Source organism: Mesoplodon mirus (assembly GCF_964341445.2).
Source record: "Mesoplodon mirus genome assembly, chromosome: 7".
In the NCBI taxonomy this organism is placed as follows: Eukaryota; Metazoa; Chordata; class Mammalia; order Artiodactyla; family Ziphiidae; genus Mesoplodon; species Mesoplodon mirus.
The window spans coordinates 15,130,380-15,154,143 of record NC_138983.1 but is presented as its reverse complement, the minus strand read 5'-3'; the positions used below and the strand labels follow the sequence as shown (position 1 = coordinate 15,154,143).

Genomic DNA, 23,764 nt, shown 5'->3' with positions numbered 1-23,764 from the left:
ACAGGACCTCTGTGTTCTCTCAGCTGGCCAGACAAGCCAGTGAGGATTGGCCAGAGGCTCCATGACCCACCAAAGCTGGGGGCCTCGCCGTGGCCAGCAGCCTGAGTATCCAGAAGTTCATGCTCCATGAAAGAGTTCACAGGCTTAGTCCTCTTAGGGGAGAGAAGACCAGGAGGAACCATGGCCCAAACCTAGCAGGGGCAGAGGTGCTGGGGGGAGCAGGAAAACCACCGGAAAAATCCCAAGAAGTCAACTGTGGCGGCAGGAGGACAGGCCCCAAGTCTGAGAATGTGAGAAGCTGGCTTTGGGGCATCTGGGTGCACAGAGGGGGTGCTCGACAGGAAATGCAACTGAGCCGCTAAATGAGAGGGAGAAAGCAAGAAAGTCCTGACACACGGAGGAGAAGCTGATAGAAGCCAAAAGGAAGGGTTCAATTCAGCATTAGAGGTGTTTGGGGCTGAAGGGGGGCTTGAGACAATCTTTATTGAGGAGACACTCTGGGGCGAGTTCTTGGGACAGGGGGTCCCCTCAAGGTAAGGGGACAGGGTGGGGTTAGCCCTGGTTCCCAGCTGGAGGTGGGGCGTTCCCAGCCTCCAGTGACAACACATTTGTATTACATTTCATCTTCACAACCGTGAGATGGACCATTATTCTCCCCATTTCACAGATGAGAAAAATCAAACCTTAGGACTCTTGTCACTAATACAAGGCCACACCACCTATTCACTTGGAGAGCCAGGCTGTGATTTCACACCACCTGACTCCAAATCTGTCTGCTCTAGGAGCCAACTCCCAACAGCCACTCGCCTTTCTCCGCCTTCCTCCATGACCCTCATTTCCTGACTGCCCTCTTCGCCTGCAGCGAGGGGGTCAACTAGGGTCCTAGGGACCAGGGACCCACCATTAGTTAGTTATTCGATACCCAGGCGCTAGGCCCACCCCGAGGAGCAGAGCCCGCATGGGCACGGAGGGCTTTGAGGGAGGAGGAACTGGGCAGAGGAGACGGCGTGGGATTTAGGGCGGGGCTGGGCCAAACCCGGGGACCGCGGGGCGGCGACTTCAGCACCTTGGAGAGCGCGCGCGGGGGGCGGAGCTCGCGGGGCAGGGGGCGGGGCGCACGAGCCCCCGGCACGGAACCCGGGGGCGCGCGCGGTGGCGCTCGCGCCAGTCCCGAGAGCGCTGCGCGGTCTGGAACTGCGCCCTGCCCTGCGCAGGTGCGCCCGCCGCTCCCTCCCCAGCCCTTCACCCGCGGCGGCGGCCTCTCGTCGCGCCCCCGCCTCCTTCCCCTCCGCCGCCGCCGCCGCCTCCGCGCCGCGCTCCGCCCGGATGGCCAGGGCTGTGCGGGAGAATGGCGGAGCGAGAGAGCGGCGGCCTGGGCGGGGGGGCCGCGTCCCCGCCTGCCGCCTCCCCGTTCCTGGGGCTGCACATCGCGTCGCCGCCCAATTTCAGGTGAGAAACTCCGGCCGCCGCGACCCGCCCTTCGGCCAGGATTGACCTGCCCGGGCTCCCTCACCCCCGCGCCCCCAGCTCACACACCCCAGACCCCGGAACGAGAGGGCGGTGTGGGGATGGGGTCTCTTCCCGAGACAGAGCCCCCAGAGCCCCCCCTCAGCCTCAGGTCCAGACTGATGGCCGCTGCATATCCGTGGTGCGGCTGCCTCCGCCATTCCGCGTCCTAGGCGAGGAGATCGTGAGCTGGAATTGGAGGAGTGGGCGCGGAGGCCGCCTTCTCCCCGACGTTGGGCTGCGGCGAGGCCTGGCGTGTGCGTTGAGATCCCGGAGGAGGCAGGCCGTCTGGGGCTTTGCCTGTGCCCAGTCAGAAGGCTTCTGAATAGAGATGAGAGCAGGCCGGGGTGCCCCGCGGGTCCCAGTTTCTTGGGGCGACCGACAGCCTTGGTGCAGGAAGGAGGGAGTCGTAGGCCCCTCCCCCAGTCCTGCCTGGCCAGAGGGGCCCAACTCCCAGGCCTGGCGTGGCCAGGACCCTCCGTGGACTGGGGCAAGCCCTGACCTGGTCAGGTGTGTGCAGGTGCAGAAGGCCCAACCCCGAGATCCTAGGCCCGGCTGTGGGAGAGAGGGAGTCTGGTTTGGAGCACCCAGGAGTAGCCAGGGGTATTGGTGGGATGGTTCCTGCTGGGGTAGCTACCCAGGACCCCGATCTGAGCTCCTCCTTCACCTCTCTCCCTGCCCCCATCTGGTGTTAAGCAGTTGGGAGGTGGAGTTCAGAGAGTGGCAGAGGGTGTTGTGGGAGAAGGGGTGAACGTCCCTCCCTCCTAACCCGGCCGGTTGGAGAGGAGGAAGAGGAGGGTGTCACTGCTCCAGAGCCTCCGAGAAAGAGAACTAGGCATTCCCCATTGTTTCTCCAGCTAATGAGCTGGCGCCTTCCCTTCTCCTGGGGCCCCCACCCCAGCCAGGCCCCATCTGGGCTCTGGCGCCAGCCCCTCTTCAGAGCAAGGGGTTGCTGGCTCCCCGGCCCTCAGGTGGGCGGGGACCCCTGGGAATCTCTAATGGCATCATCAGGACTAGAAACCTCCCCCAAGGCCCTGAGCTGAGCTGGAAGAGACCAGAGGGAGGGGACCAGATGGAGGAGGCCAAGCCTGAAGGCACCAGGGCCGGGGGCTTTGGGGTTAGTGCCTCAGAGTAAGGGGGCTGAGGTCTGAGACTGACCCCACTGACATGAAACACCGCCTCGACAGGTCTGAGACTGACCCCACTGACATGAAACACCACCTCGACGCAAACGCTGCCTCCCTTCCAGGAGACCCCTCTGTGGTGGGAGAGCATTGAGCTTAGACAGGCCTGGCTTCAAATCCTAGCTGCACCACTTTCTAGCTGTGTGACCTGGGCAGCTTCTTGTCTTTTCTGAATCCCATCTGTTAGGTGAGCTAATTAATATTGATTCCTTAATGTACATCAAAGTGGGCGCTCAACAAGTGTCAGCCCTCCACACCAGCGGGCATTTAGATTGCTCATTACGGCTCAAAGCGTGTTCCCTGTGTTGGCTCAGGTCACCCTCACAACCACCCTGGGCATGGGCATGGGCCCGCCCATTTTATAGATGAGGAGACTGAGGTTCAGGAAGGCAGGGTGGCTTGCCCGAGGACCCCAAGGGGGTCAGAGCCTGAGGCTGCACTGGAACCGGGGTCTGCATGTTCACTCCACTCTACCTCCAGGCCCTGCCTCTGGCCCAGAGGACAGCTTGGCTTCCCCTACCGGCTACCCCATCCCCAGGTGACAGTGCTTTCCGTTCCGCCCCACCCCTGGCAGGCAGGTTACCATGGACGCCTTAGGGAGAGGAGCTGACCAGGCGGGTCAGCCAGTGAGTGTGTCCAGCCCTGGCCCGGTGGGCGAGAGTGGCAGTACGCCAAGGCCGAGGCGTGGGCCGGCCTCCAGGACACCTCGGCCTGGCCGCGCGTGGGAATAATAAGGGCAGTGTCTCGGGCCCCTCAGGGCCCGCCGCGCCGGCTCCCCGTCCCGCCTCTCACAGTTCTCAGACCGGCTGGTGTAACCCCTGGTGGGGACCGCTCTCCTGTGGCTCTGGCCTGGGTTTCAATCCTGGCTCCGTCCTCTTAGCCGCGTGCCAGGAGTGGGTGCTGAACGGCCTGAGTCTCTGTTTCTCCTCCATGACGCCGACTTTGGCCCCTGCTCAGGGCGGTCCTAAGACTTGGATGAGACAACACGTGCTGAGTGTTTCAAGGGCTGTGAAGAGCTGCGTTCACGTACGGCTGTTCTTATTGTTGTTATTATTGTGTATGTGTGTGTGTGCGTGCGCGCGCGTGCCCCCAGCACCGCTGTCAGCTTCCAGAAGGCAAAAGGAGTCAATACCTAAACTTTGGTTTGCCCAATGCCCAGCACAGAGTAGGTGCCCAATAATGCCTTAGTGGTTTCTTATTTTTTTTTTTTTTTTTTTTTTTCTTTTTGCGGTATGCGGGCCTCTCACTGTTGTGGCCTCTCCCGTTGCAGAGCACAGGCTCCGGATGCGCAGGCCCAGCGGCCATGGCTCACGGGCCCAGCCGCTCCGCGGCATATGGGATCCTCCCAGACCGGGGCACGAACCCGTATCCCCTGCATCGGCAGGCGGACTCTCAACCACTGCGCCACCAGGGAGGCCCTAGTGGTTTCTTATTTAATTCAAGATAAAATTGGAGAGTTCAGAGGAGAACAGTGCACACTGTCAGAGAATAATGCCGTAAACGCCGCCGCCGCTTTGGGAGGCCCTCCCTTTGCCCAGCTGCCAATCTAAGCACTTTCTGTGCAAGAGCGTCTAGTCCTGCCCAGAACCACGTAAACAGAGTGTTATTGTTATCCCCACTTTGCAGATGAAGAAACTGAGGCACGAAGAGGTTAGATAAGTGGCAGAGCTGGGGTTTGAACGCAGTCTGAGTTCAGAGCCACCCTGGAAAGAGAGGGCCTGGAGTAAGAACAACGGAGGAGAGTTTGTGGAGGGGGACGCATGGTGTGGATTTGGGAGGGTGGCGAGCGTTTGTTCGTTGATAGTTGGTTTAAATAAACATGTCCTTTTTTTTTTTTTTTCCTGATTGTAGAAATGCTCCAACCAGTTACTAGTAGTTACCTTTGGCTCTGGTGTCGGGAGAGGGATTTTTCACTTACTTCACATACTTCTGTATTTTTTGACTTCTTATTCTTACCACCAGCATAGGTTACTTCTGTAACTTACAAAATAATAAAAGAAAATTGAACATGAAAGTGATACATGTTCATTTTAAGGAAATTCTGTGAAAGAATTTAGAAACTTAGCAACGGATGCCTTGAGCTGGGTGGTGGGACGTAGGAGGGGGACAGTGGGACGTAGGAGGGGGACAGTGGGACAGCCCACATGGGAGGCTCGTGGGGAGTAAAGTGAGCCGCTGCCCTGGGTGTGTGGGAGGGGAGCGCGGGTGAGAAGGACCTTAGAGGTCACCTCATCCAGCCCATCCTCCTCCCCTTTTACTTAGAAGGAGACAGAGAGGGTGAGTGGCTTCCCGAGAACACACAACAGCAAGTTGCAGCAGAGCTGGGGCAGCACTGGGCCTCAGGACTCCTTGCGTGGCGGTGGTGTTCTTGCCTCCACACCGCCTGGGGGGTGAGAGACAAGGGCCCTCCCTACTCACCTCTTCACAAGGTGCTATGCACTCAGCGTTCCTTCGTTCATTCAATAAGTACTTGTGGGAATTCCGTGGCCGTCCAGTGGTTAGGACTCCGTGCTCTCATTGCCGAGGGCCTGGGTTCGATCCCTGGTCAGGGAACTAAAATCCCATAAGCCGTGCAGCACAGCCCCCTGAAAAACCTACAAGTGCTTGCACTTTGCCAGGCGCACTGAGACACTCCAGAGCCACTGACAGGGGCCTGGCCCGTCGTGCAGATGTGTGGTCAGTGTAGTCAGAAAGACAGACAGACAAGGCCTTACCAGACAGGCGGTAGGTGTGCTGTGACTCAGGTCAGGGGCCTGGAGGAGCCCTGGGTCAGGGAAGGGTCAGCTCCGCCCAGGCCTGGTGGGCGAGTCAGTGTCACCCAAGAGGAGGAAGGGTGAAGTGGGAAGAGAAGAGGGAGGGAGCAGCCCGGGCGGAGGGCTCAAGGCAGGAGCGAGCCAGCAGGGTGTGTGACGCCTGGTCTTGCACAAGTGCTGAGAGAGGGCGTGCAGGAACGCGAAGGTCGTGTTGGGACCCTGGCCTGTGCACCTGCAAGCAGCGGCAGCCAGCAGAGGTCCAGGGAATGATGGCATCAGATGGTATCTCGGGGGCTTCCCTGGTGGCGCAGTGGTCAAGAATCCCCCTGCCAATGCAGGGGACACGGGTTCGAGCCCTGGTCCGGGAAGATCCCACATGCCACGGAGCAACTAAGCCTGTGTGCCACAACTACTGAGCCTGCGCTCTAGAGCCCGCAAGCCACAACTACTGAGCCCATGCGCCACAACTACTGAAGCCCACGTGCCTAGAGCCCGTGCTCCGCAACAAGAGAAGCCACTGCAATGAGAAACCCGTGCACTGCAACGAAGAGTAGCCCCCGCTTGCCGCAACTAGAGAAAGCCCACGCCCAGCAACAAAGAACCAGTGCAGCCAAAAATAAATTAATTTTAAAAAAAGATGGTATCTCAGCTGCCAGGTAGAGAGTGGACAGGGAGGCTGGGAGACTGCTGGGAGACTGCTGGGAGACTGGCCATCCTGTGGGTGAGGAGGAGGAACAGGGGAGGATGTAAGGGAGATTCAGAGGGTAGCTTAACCCACTTTTGAGGGACCTGGTGTGAGGGGGGAGGAGAGACAGGAGTCCAGGATGATGCTAGGTCCCGAGGGAGGGGGTGCCTTGCAGGAGGTGAGAGGTTTGGCGGGCGGGGTGGTGACGTCACTCGGAGGCCTGCTGAATCTGAGCTTGGCGATCACTGGGGGAGCCAATTGGAGGGTTCAAGCAGGCAGTTGGTTTGGGGTCTGGAGCTCAAAGGAGAGGATGGGGCTGGGGCCAAAGACCCTGGGAGTCTCCACTTAGAGAGCGTGCCATGGCCTGAAGCCTCAGGGAGAGCGTCACACCCAGAGAGACAGAGAGAAGGGTGAGGCGGGGGGCCAGTCCCGTTTTGGGGTGGGGGAGATGAAGAGCTGCGGCTGCCGCGGCCACTGCGCCCCAGCCCCAGGCCCCGGGCAGTGCCCCGGCCAGCTGCGATGAACCTCCAGTTCAGGGACAGAATGTGGACTCGCCTCACACAGCGGCTGCGGCCAGGGCAGGGTTTCAACCCCCCTTCTTGGATGTCAGAGCCTTACATTTGGTCTCTGGATCCCTGGGGCCCCAGTGGATCCCACAGGTTGGTTCCCTGGCCCCGTCCCCACTCCCGGGGCTCTTGCCCATCCTGGGTGCCATCTCTGGCCCCTGACCCCGCTCTTGGATTCGTTCAGGAAATCTCTAGGAGCATCGACCGTGGACCTTGCCTCATCCGGCCCCAGATGGTCTCTTGGAACACCCGGGGCCTGGGTCAACCGGCACTGCCTCTAGTAGGCATTTATTTAGTGCCTACAGCGTACAGGGCCTTGGGTCGCATGCCCTCAGGAAACCCAGCTCTGTGAGGGCCAGAGCCAGGCCCGGGAGGCGGCTGGTGGGAGGTGTGACCCAGCGAGGACTAGGAGAGGAGACCCCCAGATCCCAGCACATCTCACAGCCGTGTTTTCTCAGTGTTTCTTCCTGCGTGTGAATCATCACGTGGAGCCATAAGGTGACACGTTCTGTCTTCTGCTCGTTGCATTAGTTGCCATTTTCTACATTAATACACAGACTTTATTTATTTATTTGGCTGCGTCGGGTCTCAGTTGTGACGCGCGGGCTCAGTAATTGCGGCTCGCGGGCTTAGCTGCCCTGCGGCATGTGGGATCTTAGTTCCCCAACCAGGGATCGAACCCGCGTCCCCTGCATTGGAAGCCGGATTCTTAACCACTGGACTACCAGGGAAGACCCAGTCCACAGACTTCATAACGTTCATCCCAAAGGAGAGTTCTACTCCCTCTGCTGTTTGCCGTTACCAGGACACACATCCTTGTGTATAAAGGTCTTTCCCTGGGTGGGATTATTTTCTCAGGATAGTTTCCTGAAAGTTGGGTCACCAGATCCCAGGGTTCTTGCTCCATATCAACACCACGGTGTTTAAACAGATGAGACACATGATAACCCCAAGTAAGGGTTTTCTCCTGAGACTTGTTTCATGGGTTGGTTTCAGTTTTCAGTGAAGATGACCTCAGTGTGGACACAGTTGAGAAGGGAATTCCAGACCAGAGGAACAAACCCAGCCTGACCCCAAGGTCCACCCAGAGCCGGGGGTGGGATGGAGAGAGGGCTCTGAGGATGACGCTGGGCCTGGCTCGCCCCCATTCCAGCCAGTGCCACCTTCCCCGAGGCCTCCACATCCCACCGCAGACTCTGATGCAGGTGAGGGGTGGGGACACAGGAAGTTGAGCTGAAAGGGGAACTGACATAAAGATTTCCAAGGGCGAAATCTAGAAAGACCTGGGGACACCAGCGGTGCATTCATTCAACAACGTTCATTAAGTACCTGTCGTATCAGGCACCACCCATTGTTGGTCAAGAGAGACACGATCCTGCCCTCAGGGATGGACTGCCTCCAAGGGGAGACCACCACTGGTTGCAGAGCCCAAAGGTAAAATTACAGTGACCCAGGACACCAGCAAGAGGGACCCAGCCCATAGCAGGGCTCTTCGGTTGAGGGGGGTGGGCAATGATCTAGGCCAGAGGGGAAAGGAGGGGCCACAAGTGAGAATTTTGGCCCCTTTCCCTAAGGGTTGGGGGAAGCTGTTAGCTTTCTGAGCTGGGGAGGGGTGACAAGAACAGATTTGCATTTCAAATGTTGGTTTTTGGGGGGTTTTTTTGTTTTTTTTCTGCTGTACGCGGGCCACTCACTGCTGTGGCCTCTCCCGTTGAGGAGCACAGGCTCCGGACGCGCAGGCTCAGCGGCCATGGCTCACGGACCCACCCGCTCCGCGGCATGTGGGATCTTCCCGGACCGGGGCACGAACCCATGTCCCCTGCATCGGCAGGCGGACTCTCAACCACTGCGCCACCAGGGAAGACCCAAATGTTGGTTTTGGTGGCCCCTCAGAGAATGGCCTGTAGGGGAGCCTGAGGGAAGTGAGGAAGCTGCTTAGAGTAGGGCAGCCTGGGCACGTGTCCGAGAGCCCACTGGGCAGCTCTGCTCAGCACTCAGAAGGCAACAGAGAGACAGGCTGGACGCTTGGACCACAGATGCCCCCTGTCATGAGAGGGGCCCGTGAGACACCATGGTCAGGACCCAAGGTCACTCAGCTGGCATCCTTACCTCACTCCAGGAGGAGAACCAGGGACAGGAAGTCAAGAATGGCCTCTGAGCAACCAGATGCCTGGCTCTGATTGGCCTTGCTCAGCTAAAGCCTCAGCACTTTACCACTTAACCCTCACTTCCGCACGCACCTCTGACTCCACCTACTACTGGGTTGAAACAGCAGATTAGAAAGAGCTGCTGTAGGTGGGACGAGGCGAACAGGGAAATGTGACAGCACATGGCAAGGGAAAAGGCCATGACGTGGACATCGGAACACCAGAGGCTTGTCTGTTCCTTTAGGGGAGCTCGGCTCAGGGAAGGGGAGCCTGAGGATGGCATGTTCAGAATGCAGTGAGGGGCCAGCTCGGCCAGAGGAAGGCACTGGGGCACCGGAGTGGGAGGCGATGAGGGTAACGCGGAAGAGGGGGCCTGGAACATAAAGATAGACGCCAAAGGTCAGGGCGGTCTCCAGAGACCAAACCCATGGCATCGAGTCGCCAAATGCTAATGTGGATGAGACCTCAGGAACCATCTCACCGGAATGGGCAAGCAGGTCTGATTGATCAGCAGCGGCTGCCTCCAAAGGGCTGGGGTCTCCAGATCTAGAGGTGGCCTCGTGGTGCTCAGGGCTCAGGTCTCTATGGGGAAGGTGGATCAGTGGGTTCAGGAGGGAACCTCCCTCCTTCCTTCCTTCCTTCCTTCCTTCCCTCCCCTCCTCCCTCTTCCTTTCCATCTTTTCCTTCCTCCTCATAGTTGCCCTTCTTGAGCTTGGAGGGACCAAGGGTCTGTTTAGTTTTCCCTCCATGAAGGGTATCCTAGGGCTTCGGCTGAGAGACCCAGAACACCTGGTGTCTGGAAAAGCAGGAGGAAAGGGCAGGGCTAGGGCTGGGGCTGGGGCTGGGGGATGGGAGGTGGGGGGAGTATGACTTGCAAAGGGGACTCCATAATCAGTAAAGCCTCTTGATCCTTGGTTGTGACCTCCTGACAGCACCTTGCAATTCACAAACACTGCACTCAGTTAAGTTTACCAGCACCCAGATATGGGGAGGGCTCATTTTATATATGGGGAAACTGCAGACCTATGGCATCTTAAGTCGGAGCCTTAGTGCTCCTCATCTGTAAAATGGACAGAATAAAAACCCTCTTCCAAGGCTGGAGTGAGGATGAAGGGAGATGCAGAGCATAAAGAAGATTGGTGGCCAGGGCACAGCAGCTGCTCAGGAGACGGGGCGGCTGCTTCTCATAAGCGAAGGAATCAGGATTTGATCTCAGGCCTCCTGCCTCTGAGCCTGATATGGCGGCCATTCTACCATCTTGCCTGGCTTATGAGAAAAAAATAAGATTAAGGAGCTCCCTTAACCCACCCCATCAGAGCCAGGGATCAAGTGCAGGCTGCCTTTTTTTTTTTTTTTTTTTTTTTTTTTGGCTGTGCCGCGCTTGCATGCAGAATCCTAGTTCCCCAGCCAGGGATCGAACCCATGCCCCCTGCAGTGGAAACTCAGAGTCCTAACCGCTGGACCACCAGGGAAGCCCCAAGTGCAGGCTTTTGAGCCCCAGCGCAGTGCTCTTTCCACCACTGCCCTCAGTTAACCTCATTCCTCATCTGATAACAGCTGATACAGCGGTCCCTGCCTGCCCCCAGACCTGCTGTCCCAGGAAGTGGGAATATCGGGTGATGCTGAGATCATGTGTGTAGAGATGAGCTGAGAAGCCCCAGCCCAGGTCCAAGCCAGACCCTGCAGGTCTGCCCTGAACACTTTGGTCTGAGAGGAGCCCGTGGGGGCTGAGGTTGTCCTTGACGGACATGTAGCAGACACGCAGTGGGTGCCTGGTGTATGCAAGATGACCTCACCAGCTCTGCCCTCCAGACCTCACTGGGAGGGAGGGGACCTTTATTCACCACCGGCTGGGTGCAGGGTGGGGGCAGGGTGTGAGCTCCATCTACCTTTGGAGCCTCCTGGGAGGGGAGGGAGGGCGTCTGATGCAGGCCTCGTCCTGTCTGCTCCCCAGCACTGCCTCGCCTCCACGCAGAGGGTGACGCCAATCACAAGCAAGGGGAATGACAGGGGACCAGTGAGTGCTGCCCAGAGGGCTGTAAGGCACTGACACAGGGGGCCAGGAGGGCTTCCTGGAGGAGCAGGCTTAACTGAGCCTTCTACCAACAAGCACAGGTTGAGAGCCTGCCATGTGCTCCATCCAAGCGCTGGGTTAGACACTGGGGAGGCGGGTGCCAGAGGCAGGCAGTCACGCTCAGAGCTGCAGATCTTGAATGCCAGGCCAAGGAGTCGGCCACTAGCAGGGAATCTTGGAGGGTTTTGAGTGGGGGGCGAAAGGGTGGCATTTCGGACAGCTCCTCCTGATAGTGGCAGGTGGGGTGGGACGGTGCTGGCATGGGGAAACTGAGGCAGGCAGGCCAGCACGGAGGTCTGGGACTGCAGAGGCAGGAGCTAGACCAGGCTGGGCTGTGAGGACGAGGAGATGCAGATGTGTGCAGAGGTCACCGGCAGAGCAGGGGGTGTCTGAGGGCACCTCCGGGTTAGACACCCAGTGGTCCTGCAGCTGCCTGGTGCTGACTGAGTCCCAGGAGTGACTTCTCTGTGACTGGCCAGGCAGCCAGTGTGTATATTAACCATTTGCTTAGTGCCCGCCACTGGGTTCTCATCCCAGGGCCAGAGATACCGCCCTGTGCCAGACTGAGCAGGGCTGCTCTGGCTTCTGGGCTGGGCTGTCCTCCCCACCCTACCCCTACTTCCACACCACACCCTCCCCCAGCCCTGGGAACCTGCCACCCTCGGGCTCCAGGTCAGGAGAGGCCTTAAAGAGCACAATGTCCATCCAGCTCGGCCCCCCCCCACCACACCGCTGTTTCTCCAGGGACCTTCCAGCTTCTGCTTGCGCCACAACACCCCGCAGTGCCAGGAGGCTCATTAGCTCCCAAGCTGCCTTTCCTGCCCTGCTGTGAGATATCCACATATGATCTGGCCTTGGCCCTGGCTGTGGCGCCTCCGGTGCCCACAGGCACTTCCTGGATGGGTACTGAAGGATGGAGCCCTGGGGAGGGGGCATCTAGGTGGGCAATAGAGGCAGCCCAGACCCACCCCAGGCAGCACTGTGTGAAGGCTGCCTGGGCCCACAGAAACCTCCCTGATGAGGTATGGGGGTGCGAATAGCTGTGCGGATGGGGCGTCCATTTGTGGAGGATTTTGGAAGCCCCTCCATCTTGCTACCAGGAGCCCTAATTGTGGTGCTGGCCCTTTAAGGCAGATCAGGGGCTGGCTTTTGCGGGGAAACATCCCAGATTTCTGCCGTCTGCTTACAAGCCTGGGCCAGGGAGGGGGGCCACCCCAGCCCCCGACAGGGGCATTGGAAGGGCAGGTGGAGCCGTGGCATCGATTGCAGTAACCTGATCCCGCGGCGGGGGGAGGGGGGCGGGGGGAGGCTGACGGCAGCGGCAGCGCGAAGGGCCAGGGGAGGAAGCTGCCTGCAGCTGAGGGTTGGCTGGGAAGAGCTGGGACCGGGGCCGGGTCGGCAGCCGCTGCCTCTTCTCCCAGCCCATCTATTTTTAATGAGCTCCCCAGCCTTCTGCAGCGGGCTGGACTCAGAAAGGCAGGCCCAGGCGGTGGAGGCCCGAGGCCCCAGCCCTGCCCCGAGCCCTGGCACCTCCACCCTTCTGGGCATGAGAGGGCGGCCCCGGGACCCCGCAGCCCCCCAGCCGGGCTGGGCTGTCCATGCAGCTGGTGCTGAAGATGGATTCCAGCCCAGACAATGACAGCTGGTTGGAGGACCAGTGGGAGAGCTGGTAGGGGTCTGGGGACCGGTGTGGGGGAGGGGAAGTACTGGGGCAGCTCCATTGAGCTCCGGGTCTCCGTTTGGTCTGGTTGAGGTGAGAGGCAGAGGGTGTGGCCTCCTAGGATCCCCCTGGGGCTGAGCCCCCCACCTCTCCTGGGTGACCTTGGACTAGTGCGTCTCCATTCTCTATGCCTCCGTCTCTTGGTCTTACTGAAGAAAAGACTCAGAATTCTCCCCAACTTCATTAGCAGAATTCTCCCAATGTCCCACCCACACCAAACCGGGCAGGGTCCCCGGGGCTGGGGCTGAGCAGGTGAGGGGACCGGCAGGCACCTCAGGGGCTGGCACAGTCCTGCAGTCTGGGGTTGGGGCCCAGGGTTGGCCTGGGTGGAGAGGGTTCTAACACAGCCAGTTAGCGTTCCCTCCTGAAGTGCTTTGATCTGCTTCCTGCGTTCAGGACACCTCCAGCTTGTCCCTGCCCCCAGCTGGGCAGCCTCCTGTTCAGGGCCCACATGCCAGGCAAGAGGATTTTGTGTTCGAATTGATGAGACCAAGAACACAGAACAGGGGCATGGTCTCTCCTAGAAGAGGCTGAAACTAGACTGACACCAGACTCCCCTGCACTTGCTCCCAGGGCTTACGAGGCGTGGGACTTCCTGGGCTGGGGACATGGAGCACTCCTCGGAGGCTGGGGACATGGAGCACTCCTCGGAGGCTGGGGTGGGGCCTCTGCCAGCCCCTTGGGTTTTGTCACTGCCGTGCACAGGGAGCCCCCCTCCAGGCATCCCTTGGAGTCTCTTCTCAACTCTCTGCCTCTTCCATGGGTGAACTGGCCTTGGCACCTGCCTTGACCCTGGGAGCCGTTTCTCTGGTAGAGCCAAGGCTCTGACCAGCTGGGCCTTCTAGGCATGGCCTCCTGATTGGCAGCAGGGTGGACAATTCCCAGCTGGGAAGAGCTGGGGTAACCTGGAGCCCCCCCTTCCACTGCCACCCTAGGAGGCTTGCCTTTTGACATGGGCCCAAAACTCTTTCCCTGCCCATTCAGTACCCCTTGCCCTGGCACAGGTGGACCCCAGGTCCCATCCTCTGGGGGTTGTGATCTGCCTTCGAGGGGCTGCCCCTTGGAAGAGGTACTAGGGAGGCATCAGGGGGCCTCGCCCGCTGGCAGCAATCCCCTGAGTGGTAACTTTGGCTTCTTGTCCCCACCAGGCTCACCCATGACATCAGCCTGGAGGAGTTTGAGGATGAAGACCTCTCCGAGATCACCGATGAGTGCGGCATCAGCCTGCAGTGCAAAGACACCCTGTCCTTACGGGTAAGGGTGGGCTCTCGGGAGCCCCTGAGTGGGGTGGCAGGATGGGTAGGGACAGGACTGAAGGTGTCCCCATATCTAGAGGGGCTTTCAGGGTCTGTGTGGCACCCTCATTAAATGAAATAACATGCAGGAAACATCCAGTACAGTGCTTGGCACATCTTGAGTGCTCAGATTCTTAATTAATTAATTATTGATTGATTTTGCCAGGGGCTAAGGCAGGAGATAGCTCCTTCAACTGCCCACAAGAAGGGAGAGAGCAGGAAGACTTGAGGCCTAGGACAGCAGCAGTTAGGGCCAGAATTAAGGGAAGCCTCAGGACTACCCTAAATCCTTTCCAAAGCTGCCTTGGCGGGGGTGCTGAGGCCGAGCAGGGTGGAGTCTGGTGGAATCTGCAGTGATGTGGGGCAGGAAAAAAGAGCCAGGGCACTCCCTTGGTTACCATTGCACCAAGCATACCACACAGCCTCGAAGACCCTCTCTGGCCCACCGTCCTAAAGGTCCCTCTAGAAGGTTAATCCAGCATTGCTGCTGCTTTGGGCCCCATGGCTTTGTCATAGGACAGATGGTTCTCTCGGCTCCCAAAGTTCTGAATCCTGCCAGGAGGTCCCCAGCATCTGGAGAGACTGAGTCAGATAAGGATCCCTCTATGTCTTTTTTCTTTTTTTAATTGGAGTATGATTGCCTTACAATGTTGTGTTAGTTTCTGCTGTGCAATGAAGTGAATCGGCTATATGTATACCTATATCCCCTCCCTCTTGGGCCTCCCTCCCACCCCCACCCCCCAGGAAGAAGGGGCCAGGAGATAGATGGAAGGCAAGTGTGGAGCTAGGTTGCAGAGCCCAGAGCTTCTCTCAGCCCCCAGGAGGGTGGGTAGCCGAAGTAGACATGGTGTTGGCAGAATGGTTAGCAAAGGAGAGCTGCCGTGTGAGCTGGGATGGGGTGCCTCTATGTTGACCTCCTTTTGCCCCCAGAGATTCTGTAAGTTCTGCCAGGCAAGAGGAAACCAAGGCGTGGAGCTAACCCTCCAGTACCCTGTACTCCAACCTGCCACCCTCTGGCCAGGCCAGGAAGGGCTGGAGGCAGAGGCCACTGATTCTGGACTAACAAAGCTTCTCGAAGGTCATACCCCTGTTCCGGACTCCCACTTGCACAAGCAGAGCCTTGGAGAGGGTGGTCCTTGCAACGAGCAGGACCCTGAGGCAGTACTAGCTCGGGGCGTACCCTGTGGGGCCTTAGACAAGCTCCAGGGGGCCATCAGGTACTCTTGCCAGTGAGTCCTCACCTCTCTGGGAAGCGGGGAGACAGTTAACTGGTGGGGGAATTGGAGAGTCTGAGGATCTGTCCAAGGTGCCAGGGAGTTAATGGTAGAGCTGGAACTAGAACGGGGCCCTGAACGGGTCTCTCAAAGTTAGGCTGGCCTGAGAGAAAACCTCAGGTTGGAGGGGCCTCAGCCTGAGGACCGAGGAAGGTGGGGATGCCACTGCCTCGTCCAGGTGCCTGCCACTTGCTCCTCTCCCTCAGCATCCCTCTTCCAGTCGCGCTCAGGTCCTCCTGTCCGCACTGAGGCCCTCCCGGCTGAGACTGTTTCCTCAGTTTTCCTCCCTGCCCCCTTCAAAACCCCGTCCCCATCCCTTGTGGGGCCCGAACTCCTCGGCGACCCTGCGTCCCCATGGCAACAGCGGTGACCTCACTCTGGGCTCGGCTTACTACCCGGGTGAGGTCACTGGCCGTTGCCAAGGGAACGGAAGGGTGCAAAGAGTCGGGAAGGGGGGACCGTGGGGAGGGGAGAAGTGTGGACTGCAAAAGGCGCCGCCTGACGTGGGGAGGAGGCGGCCTCACGCATTCTCGAAGGCGCGGGAGAGCACGGTCCTCTCGCGGCTCCTGCTCCGTTCCCTCTGCCCCCCTCTTTGCGGCCGCGGAATGGACTCGCCCGCGCGGGGGGCGGTGCGCGGCGGCCTTTGGCCCCGCCCCTTCCCCGCCCCCTGACGCCCCTCTGTCCGCGCCGAGCAGCCCCCACGCGCCGGGCTGCTGTCTGGGGGCAGTGGCGGCGGCGGCGGCGGTGGGGGGAGCCGGCTGCAGGCCGAGATGCTGCAGATGGACCTGATCGACGCGGCGGGGGACACTCCCGGCGCTGAGGACGACGAAGAGGAGGACGAGGAGGAGCGTGCGGCGCGGCGGCCGGGAGCGGACCCGCCTGAGGCGGAGCCCCACCAGGAGACGGCGCCCCGCGGCCAGGGTCAGGGCCAGGGCCCGGGCGGCGGGGACACGTACCGGCCCAAGCGGCCCACCACGCTCAACCTCTTCCCGCAGGTGCCGCGGTCTCAGGTGAGGAGCTAGCGGCTTGGGGGCGGGGCTTAGGGGGCGGTGCCCCGGGGCAGGGCCCCGGGAGGTCTTCGGGGCGCCGGGCGTCTCAGGGTCTAGGCCCGGACGGGCCGGGGAGCAGGAAGGGCTGCGGCAGAGTCACTTGCCAGTTCGGAGGAGGGAGAAGTCTCGGGCCTGCTGACACCTTCCGTAGCTTCCCACGGGGGAGGTCCCTGGGGAGGTGGTCGCTGAGGGCAAGTAGAGTCTGTCCTAAGTGAGAGGGGCCGAGCGGGGCTGGCTGGGTTTGGAGCCTTGAGAGGAGAGGCTGAAGGAATGAAAGGGCTGAGAGGCGCAGTGGAAGGATGCGGGTGAAGAGAGAAGTAGGGAAGTAAGAGAACAGGGCTTTGAGGGGTTGCAAGGGTGTGGGGTTCCCGGTGAAGGTGGGGCAGAAGCGGGGCCTGAAGAAAAAGGCATGTGAAGTGGTCGGGTCGGGGGAAAGTCATGGGAAATTGTGAAGAGCTGGGGATGGGGACCAGCAGCCAGTTTGAAATGTGGGCAGCTGGGGATTCCCAGAAGGCAGGGAAGAGAAATGGGAGGTGGAGCTGCTTGGCTGAGTTGGGGGCCTAGGGCCCCTGGACTGGGTGGCTGGATGCCAAGGAGGGTTGAATAGGGTGGGGGAGAGCCGGCTGCGGCCCATTGTCTTCCAGGCCCAGTCTGGAGAGGTACAGAGGAGCGGCTCAGGGAGCTGGGGCTGCTGGTGGAGGGTGCAGGGGCTGCAGGGAAAGGATCGGTCCCTTTCCCAGGATCCTCTCGGGTGGGTTTTGGCAGCCAGACTCATGCATGCGAGAGCCTGTGCGTCCTCAGGGGAGGGGGCTAAGTTGTGTGCAGGGGGAATTGTATGTAGGCATCGTGGAGGGGGTCCCAGGGGGCTGAGAATGTGGGGTGAGTGGCCCCGAGATCCAGGAAAGAGGCCTCTGACAACTACATGTGTCACTCCTCTGTCACGTGCTCTTGGGGGGGTGGGGAAACCATGTTCTGGATTCGTCGTTTCTATGATTCATCCCAGTCCCCCAAGCCAGGGGAGCTGCTGGGGAGAGCCTTCCTCCTGGCTCTCCTAGCATGTCCCTGCCCCTTCCCTAGGCCATAGCTTCCTGAGCTCCAGGGGAGTTGGACTGGAAGTGGGCATCTTCCTTGTAAACCCTCCATGTCTGAGACTGGGGGTCTGGCTCTGCCCCCGGATGGCTCTTGCTTCTCCCCTCCACCCCCCACTCACCACCATTCACACCGGCCATCACCACCTTTGTTGAGGCTGATGAGAGCATCTCCCTGAGGGGTGGCCAGCTTCCCTGAGCCAAGGGGGTGGTCTGTCTCTCACCAATAGCCCTGGCTGGGAGGGCTGTGACTTGCCACCCTTTCCGCCTGCTCCAGAGGGTTAGGGGTGAGGCCCTTGGGAAGTATTAAGGGGTGGGGGGAGCAGCAAATGGCCTAGGGATGGCCTGATGGGGGCAGGGCCAGGGCCTCCCTGTGCCGGGCACTGCTGAGCGCTGCTGTCACAAGGGCCTTTTGTTCCCTGCACAGGACACACTGAATAATAATTCCCTGGGCAAGAAGCACAGTTGGCAGGATCGGGTGTCGAGATCATCCTCACCGCTGAAGACAGGTAAGTCGCGACCCTTTCCCTTACCTGGACCTCCACGTGCCCTCAGTCCCCACTGCAGAGAGCAAACCAGCAGTCTCCAGCCTGCTGGGTAGAGGTGAGCTGCCTGTCCCATAGGCCTGAGCAGGCCCAGCCACTGTCGGCTGTGGCTGGAGTGAGAGGACTGGCCTCAGAGCCTGCCGTAGGCCTACTGTCCCGGAGGCTCTATCCTGGTATCTGTGTCCACATGCTGAGTGGAGGGCGCAGGTAGCCTCGGAGTCAGGGGCGAGGCACCTGCCTTCAGCACTGCCCTGCCTGCTCTCCAGGGGAGCAGACACCTCCACATGAGCACATCTGCCTGAGCGATGAGCTGCCGCCCCCAAGCAGCCCCGCCCCCACCAAGGATCGAGGCACCTCCACCGAGAGCCCTTGCCGCCGAAGCGCTGCCACCCAGATGGCACCTCCCGGTGGCCCCCCTGCTGCCCCACCGGCTGGCCGGGGCCATTCGCATCGAGACCGCATCCACTACCAGGCGGACGTGCGGCTGGAGGCCACCGAGGAGATCTACCTGACGCCAGTGCAGAGGCCCCCAGACCCTGCAGAGCCCAACTCCGCCTTCCTGCCGCCAGCTGAGAGCCGGATGTCGGTCAGCTCCGACCCAGACCCTGCCGCTTACCCCACAACTGCAGGGCGGCCACACCCCTCCATCAGCGAGGAGGACGAGGGCTTCGACTGCTTGTCGTCCCCTGAGCGGGCCGAGCTGCCAGGTGGAGGATGGCGGGGGAGCCTGGGCGAGCCGCCACCGCCTCCACGGGCCTCGTTGAGCTCGGACACCAGCGCCCTGTCCTACGACTCGGTCAAGTACACGCTGGTGGTGGATGAGCACGCACAGCTGGAGCTGGTGAGCCTGCGGCCATGCTTCGGCGACTACAGCGACGAGAGCGACTCGGCCACCGTCTACGACAACTGCGCCTCTGCCTCCTCCCCCTACGAGTCGGCCATTGGGGAGGAGTACGAGGAGGCCCCCCGGCCTCGGCCCCCCGCCTGCCTCTCTGAGGACTCCACGCCCGACGAACCCGATGTCCACTTCTCCAAGAAGTTCCTGAACGTCTTCATGAGCGGCCGCTCTCGCTCCTCCAGTAAGTCGGCAGCAGGGAGCCGTGTGGGGACCGGGGTGAGGGTGTCCCCGGGAGGTGGCCTCAGGTCCATCTGGTTCAAGGCGTTAGGACCGAGCGCTCTGCCTGCCCCGCGAGCCTCACCCGGATCCGGGACCACCCTCTCCTAGCCCGCCCCCCTCATCTACAGGTGCGGAGTCCTTCGGGCTCTTCTCCTGCGTCATCAACGGGGAGGAGCAGGAACAGAGCCACCGGGCCGTGTTCCGGTAGGAGCCCCAGGTGGACAGCGTCCACCCTCTAGGAACTCGGAGCTCAGGGACGGAGTGGATGATTTCGGAGCAGTGTGTTGTGCTGCCCAGAGCCCAGGACTGAGCACCTCGTCTGGCCAGGGCAGGGGCCCAGGAGGGTGCCCAACAGAGACACCTGACCACACACAAAACCCACTACCCCTCACCCTCCTCCATGTGGAAATACTCGCTTCCTGTGACCTCTCTCAGTTTATCAGTGGCCCTGGTCACTTGCTCCCTTGGCTGCGAGTTCCTCCACGGCAGATGCATGTCTGATTGACCTTGGTCTCCCCCCCACCCCCCACCCCCGGGGAGTGACAGGCACATGGGACGCTGTGCAAACGTTTATTGAACCAGCGATGCCGACGCAACCCCCTGGCCCCAGAGCAGGGTGGGGAGTAGATGGCTGGCTGGAGGGGCCTGGGTGGTGGGTTCCTCACAGGCCCTTGTTGGGGACAGGTTTGTGCCTCGACATGAAGACGAACTTGAGCTGGAAGTGGATGACCCTCTGCTGGTGGAGTTGCAGGCTGAGGACTACTGGTATGAGGCCTACAACATGCGCACGGGTGCCCGGGGCATCTTTCCTGCCTACTATGCCATCGAGGTCACCAAGGAGCCTGAACATATGGCAGGTAGTGTTCCTTCCCCCCACCTGGTGCCACTGGGCCCCCCATCTGCCCTGCCCCCATTTGCTGCCGGGCGGACCTGTGCTTCAGATCTCAACCACCCAGGGAGGGGGCCGGGCAGTGGTGACTTCAGGTCCATTTCACAATCGAGAAAAGTGAGGCCCAGCCAAGTCGGGGCAGCCCTGGGCGGTGCATCCTCTGCTGGGTCTGCCACTCCTCACTCCACGCTTGCTTTCCAGCCCTGACCAAAAACAGCGACTGGGTGGACCAGTTCCGGGTGAAGTTCCTGGGCTCAGTCCAGGTTCCCTATCACAAGGGCAATGATGTCCTTTGTGCTGCTATGCAAAAGGTACCTGCTCTGCTGGGGAGGGTGCCCACCCCCGGCCCGGTCCCCATCCTCTCCTGGGGAGAGGGCCACCCAGCACCTGATGTTCCCATCCGTCACCCACAGATTGCCACCACCCGCCGGCTCACCGTGCACTTTAACCCGCCCTCCAGCTGCGTCCTAGAGATCAGCGTGCGGGGCGTGAAGATAGGTGTCAAGGCTGACGACTCCCAGGAGGCCAAGGTGACTGCCCCGGCCTGGCCCCACTCTCCCGCCAGACCTCCAACCTGTGCCCCTGCAGGCTGATGACCACTCTCTTCTCTCCTCCCTCCTGTAGGGGAATAAATGTAGCCACTTTTTCCAGTTAAAAAACATCTCTTTCTGCGGATACCATCCAAAGAACAACAAGTAAGAACACGACGGGGAAGAGGTCAAGGCGCGGGTGGTGGTTCAGGGCGTGGGTCCACGCGTGTGCCTGAGGGTTCTGAGTCCCCGTCCTGCCCAGACAGACTGCTGTCCTCCCACAGGTATTTTGGGTTCATCACCAAGCACCCTGCTGACCACCGGTTTGCCTGCCATGTCTTTGTGTCTGAAGAATCCACCAAAGCCCTGGCAGAATCCGTGGGGTATGTGTGTGTGTCCTGCCAAACACCCAGCCCTGTAGCCAGCCCCGGTCTCAGGCCCCGAGCACGTTCCCTATGCTTGGCAGCATCCCTCAGTCCTCCTCGGCGCTCGGCGTGGTGTCCTTGGGTCACAGTGGCCTGGAGAGAGGGCTGGGTGGTCTTGAGGTCCAAACTTCTTAGTTGCTGGGCCCTTTCTTCAGTTGAAATCTCACTGAGGAAACACTGTGTGCAAAGAACAGAGCTGAGCAGCTCTGGCTGGGGGAGGCGCAGCCCCATCCGGGTACCCCGAGGCTCCAGTGTGAAGACCCTGGGTCGAGACCCTGTTCCTCCCCAGTCATTCTGGTGTGTCTGCCTGCCTCCTAGGAGAGCGTTCCAGCAGTTCTACAAGCAGTTCGTGGAGTACACCTGTCCCACAGAAGATATCTACCTGGAGTAGCAGCGCTGCCTCGCCCTCTGCATCCCCTGGGCCCTGGGGCCAGCGCCAGGACTGCTGGCTGCTGACAGGACATGGCACTGCTTGAGGAGGGGCACCTGCCACTACCAGAGGATGGGAAAGTGGGGGGCTGCTGGCTGAGGGTGGGGAGGGTGGGGGTTATGGGGAGAGGCAAATGCAGTTTATCGTAATATATGGGATCAGATTCATCTATGGAGGACGGAGCGGGCTGCCCAGGGATTGGGAGGGAGTGGGGCTGGGGGGTGGTATTAAGCCTCTGGCTAGGAAGGTTGCCCATCCTCGGAGCGGAGGGTTCTGTCCCATCTTGGGCCTCCCTCACTTTCCCTGCCAGGGCCTCCGAGCCTCTACAAAGCTCACGCCACCTGTGAGTGCCCAGCCCACCCCCGCCCCCAGCTCCCAAGCCCAACTGAAGGGCCCTGAGCTCAGCCACCTCCCGAGGGCTTTGCAGCAAGGAAACGGCAGCAGGCAGGAGTGCAGTCCCTGTCCCCAGCCCTGTCACTTGTGTGGCCTCTGGATGGCTCCTACCACCAGCCTCACCGGCATGCCGGCCCCTGGCAGGGGTGCGGCCTCACAGGGAGGGAGAGCGCCACAGCGGGGCCCCGCCTCAGCAGGAAAAGGCGGCTTCCGCCCCGGCCCGGGCCCACCAGGCCCCTTGGCTGCTTCGGCGGTAGCCCCATCTCAGTCCTGTTATGCTGGCCACAACTATTAAAGTGCCATTTCCTGTCGGGACCGCAGTGGGTCTCATCTGCTTGTCTCCTTGGACCCCCTCCCTTGCCCAGTTTGTTTCCATCCCAGGAAAGCCCAAGCCGTTGCTGCACAGAATAGCTTTATAAGGGGTTCCCGTCACAGGTGTGCATTGTAATACTCAGCCATGTCCAGCCCGTCCCGCTTGCGCTGCTGGGCCCGGGAGAGAAGGGGGCGAGGCCCTCGTGGCCATGGGTGCTTGGGTCGCACCCCGTAGTCTAAGGAGAGAGAAGAGGGTGTGAGTGGGAGAGAGAAGAGGGTACGAGTGGGAGGAAGAATCTTGTGTGTCCACTGAAGACATCCCCAGGCAGATGCCGTCTGGGACAAGAAGGCCCTCAGGCTGGACCTGGGTGCCCTCTCCTAGGGCATCTCTCCCCCACCAGGTAGGGCTGGGGGCAGAGGAGGGGAAGGGGTAGGGGAAGGAGGAGATCTTACCGTCCACCAGGCCAGAAAGTGGCTCCGAGAGTTCCAGGGGGGCTGAAAATTCCTCAGGAACAGATAGCTGAGGCCTGCGGGAGATGTGGGGTGCTCAGCCCTGGCCCCAAAGGCAAACCACCGCCTCCCAGCAGAGGGGGAAATGGGCCAGGGTGGGGACTGGGTGGGCCCTTATGCCAGGAAGGGGCCACACTGCAGAGTCCCCACCTTCCAGGCCCCTGGCCGTGTCGAGCCCTGACCTCATGTCCCCAGGAGTTACCTTAGCGGCTCGGGGCGGAGGAGCGCAGCCGCCAGGATGAGGCTGAGGAGGCGGCGGCCCGGCGCGGCCCTGGGGTACAGAGCCCCCAGCGTGGAGAGAACCATCTTCGACTTGGGTCCCTGCTCCAGGCTTCTGCCCGCCCCTCCCCCGGCAGAAGGACGGAACCTGCTGCCAACTCCCAGGGCCACCTCACAAAGGGAGCCCGTTCCGGGCTGGTCAGCACCAGCGCTAGGCTGGAAACCTCCGCGCTGAGGTTGGTGGTTTGATTTTACTGAGGCTATGGACCCGCACGGGCCACACCACACCGTGTTCCTGCCATCACTGGTTACGGGCACAGGCCTCATTTCGGACCCTGACCTCGCTTCTTGCTAGGCGGACACATCACTTCATCTCTGTGGGCCTCGGCTTCCTCACCTGTGAGGCAAGGTACACACGTGTGTGCCTAGGGACTGGCACACAGGAGGCCCTGAGCAGAGGTCACAGTCACTGAAGCCTCACCACCCGGAGTCCCCACCGCTCCCACTCAGCCTCGTCCCCTCCTCCCGCCCCCACCACCACCCCACCTCTCCCTCCCGTGCCTCCACAATCCAGGAAGGTCCTGCCAGCTAAAGGGCCCAGAGCAGGCCACTGAGCAGAGCCTGCTTTGAGGGCCTTCCCCACACCGCTCCCCGCAGCTTAGAACAGCCTGGCCCCGGGACACCACAGGCCCTGCCACCACCCCCGAGGCTGACAGGGATTTCAGGTTAGGTGGCAAAGCCTGGGACCTGGTCGCCTCGAGCATAAGCTTCCCGAGGGCAGGGGCTACAGGAAGCCCAGTACTTGACACCCCGTGGGTGCTCAGTAAACACTTGTTGAATGAATAAATGCAGCGTGACGGTAGGCTGGAGACCGAGTCTCTTCACAGGCCTGCAGCAAGGCCGTGCGGCCCTCTGGTTCCTGCCCGGCTCCTGTTCACGTGGTGTGGACCTGGCTCACCTTCGAAGCCGCACACTGACTTCCCACTGACCACCTCCCTTTCTGTGTCCTGGACACAGCTGGCTCCCACAAGCCTGCTCAGCACCCTCTGTCCC

At 60.7% G+C, this 23,764-nt stretch overlaps 2 protein-coding genes across 6 annotated transcripts; one reads left to right on the top strand and one right to left on the bottom strand.

Annotated features, from left to right (window-relative positions):
• The first annotated feature begins 1,177 nt into the window (after positions 1–1,177).
• MAPK8IP1 (mitogen-activated protein kinase 8 interacting protein 1) lies at positions 1,178–22,093 on the top strand. 4 transcript variants are annotated; one of them, XM_082627273.1, is made up of 13 exons: positions 1,181–1,449; positions 13,784–13,889; positions 14,861–14,899; positions 15,900–16,214; positions 17,769–17,850; positions 18,153–18,965; positions 19,132–19,207; positions 19,688–19,860; positions 20,094–20,203; positions 20,306–20,422; positions 20,517–20,587; positions 20,707–20,805; positions 21,166–22,090. In XM_082627273.1, exons 1-13 carry the CDS (start codon positions 1,349–1,351, stop codon positions 21,236–21,238), a joined length of 2,175 nt encoding a protein of 724 aa, XP_082483399.1. In that variant the 5' UTR covers positions 1,181–1,348; the 3' UTR covers positions 21,239–22,090. The 4 variants fall into 4 exon arrangements, with proteins under 4 accessions (XP_082483397.1, XP_082483396.1, XP_082483399.1 ...); XM_082627272.1 differs by lacking the exon at positions 14,861–14,899 and having other exon boundaries at positions 1,182–1,449; positions 21,166–22,089; XM_082627271.1 differs by lacking the exon at positions 14,861–14,899 and having other exon boundaries at positions 1,178–1,449; positions 20,094–20,422; positions 21,166–22,093.
• On the bottom strand, positions 20,959–23,756 carry FREY1 (Frey regulator of sperm-oocyte fusion 1). 2 transcript variants are annotated; one of them, XM_082627282.1, is made up of 4 exons: positions 22,695–23,756; positions 22,436–22,509; positions 22,122–22,218; positions 20,959–21,024 (listed from the first exon to the last, which is right to left on the bottom strand). In XM_082627282.1, exons 1-4 carry the CDS (start codon positions 23,036–23,038, stop codon positions 20,979–20,981), a joined length of 561 nt encoding a protein of 186 aa, XP_082483408.1. In that variant the 5' UTR covers positions 23,039–23,756; the 3' UTR covers positions 20,959–20,978. The 2 variants fall into 2 exon arrangements, with proteins under 2 accessions (XP_082483408.1, XP_082483409.1); XM_082627283.1 differs by lacking the exon at positions 20,959–21,024 and having other exon boundaries at positions 22,098–22,218.
• Between the last annotated feature and the right edge of the window lie 8 nt (positions 23,757–23,764).

Coding starts and splice junctions, on each gene's coding strand:
- MAPK8IP1 (XM_082627270.1), top strand. CDS start 1,349: ATGGCGGAGCGAGAGAGCGGCGGCCTGGGCGGGGGGGCCGCGTCCCCG. Junction 1,450..13,783: donor GCGTCGCCGCCCAATTTCAG/GTGAGAAACTCC, acceptor TGTCCCCACCAG/GCTCACCCATGACATCAGCC. Junction 19,208..19,687: donor AGCCACCGGGCCGTGTTCCG/GTAGGAGCCCCA, acceptor TGTTGGGGACAG/GTTTGTGCCTCGACATGAAG.
- FREY1 (XM_082627282.1), bottom strand. CDS start 23,038: ATGAGGCCTGTGCCCGTAACCAGTGATGGCAGGAACACGGTGTGGTGT. Junction 22,510..22,694: donor CTCCGCCCCGAGCCGCTAAG/GTAACTCCTGGG, acceptor CATCTCCCGCAG/GCCTCAGCTATCTGTTCCTG. Junction 21,025..22,121: donor GACGGGCTGGACATGGCTGA/GTATTACAATGC, acceptor CTTTGCACACAG/TGTTTCCTCAGTGAGATTTC.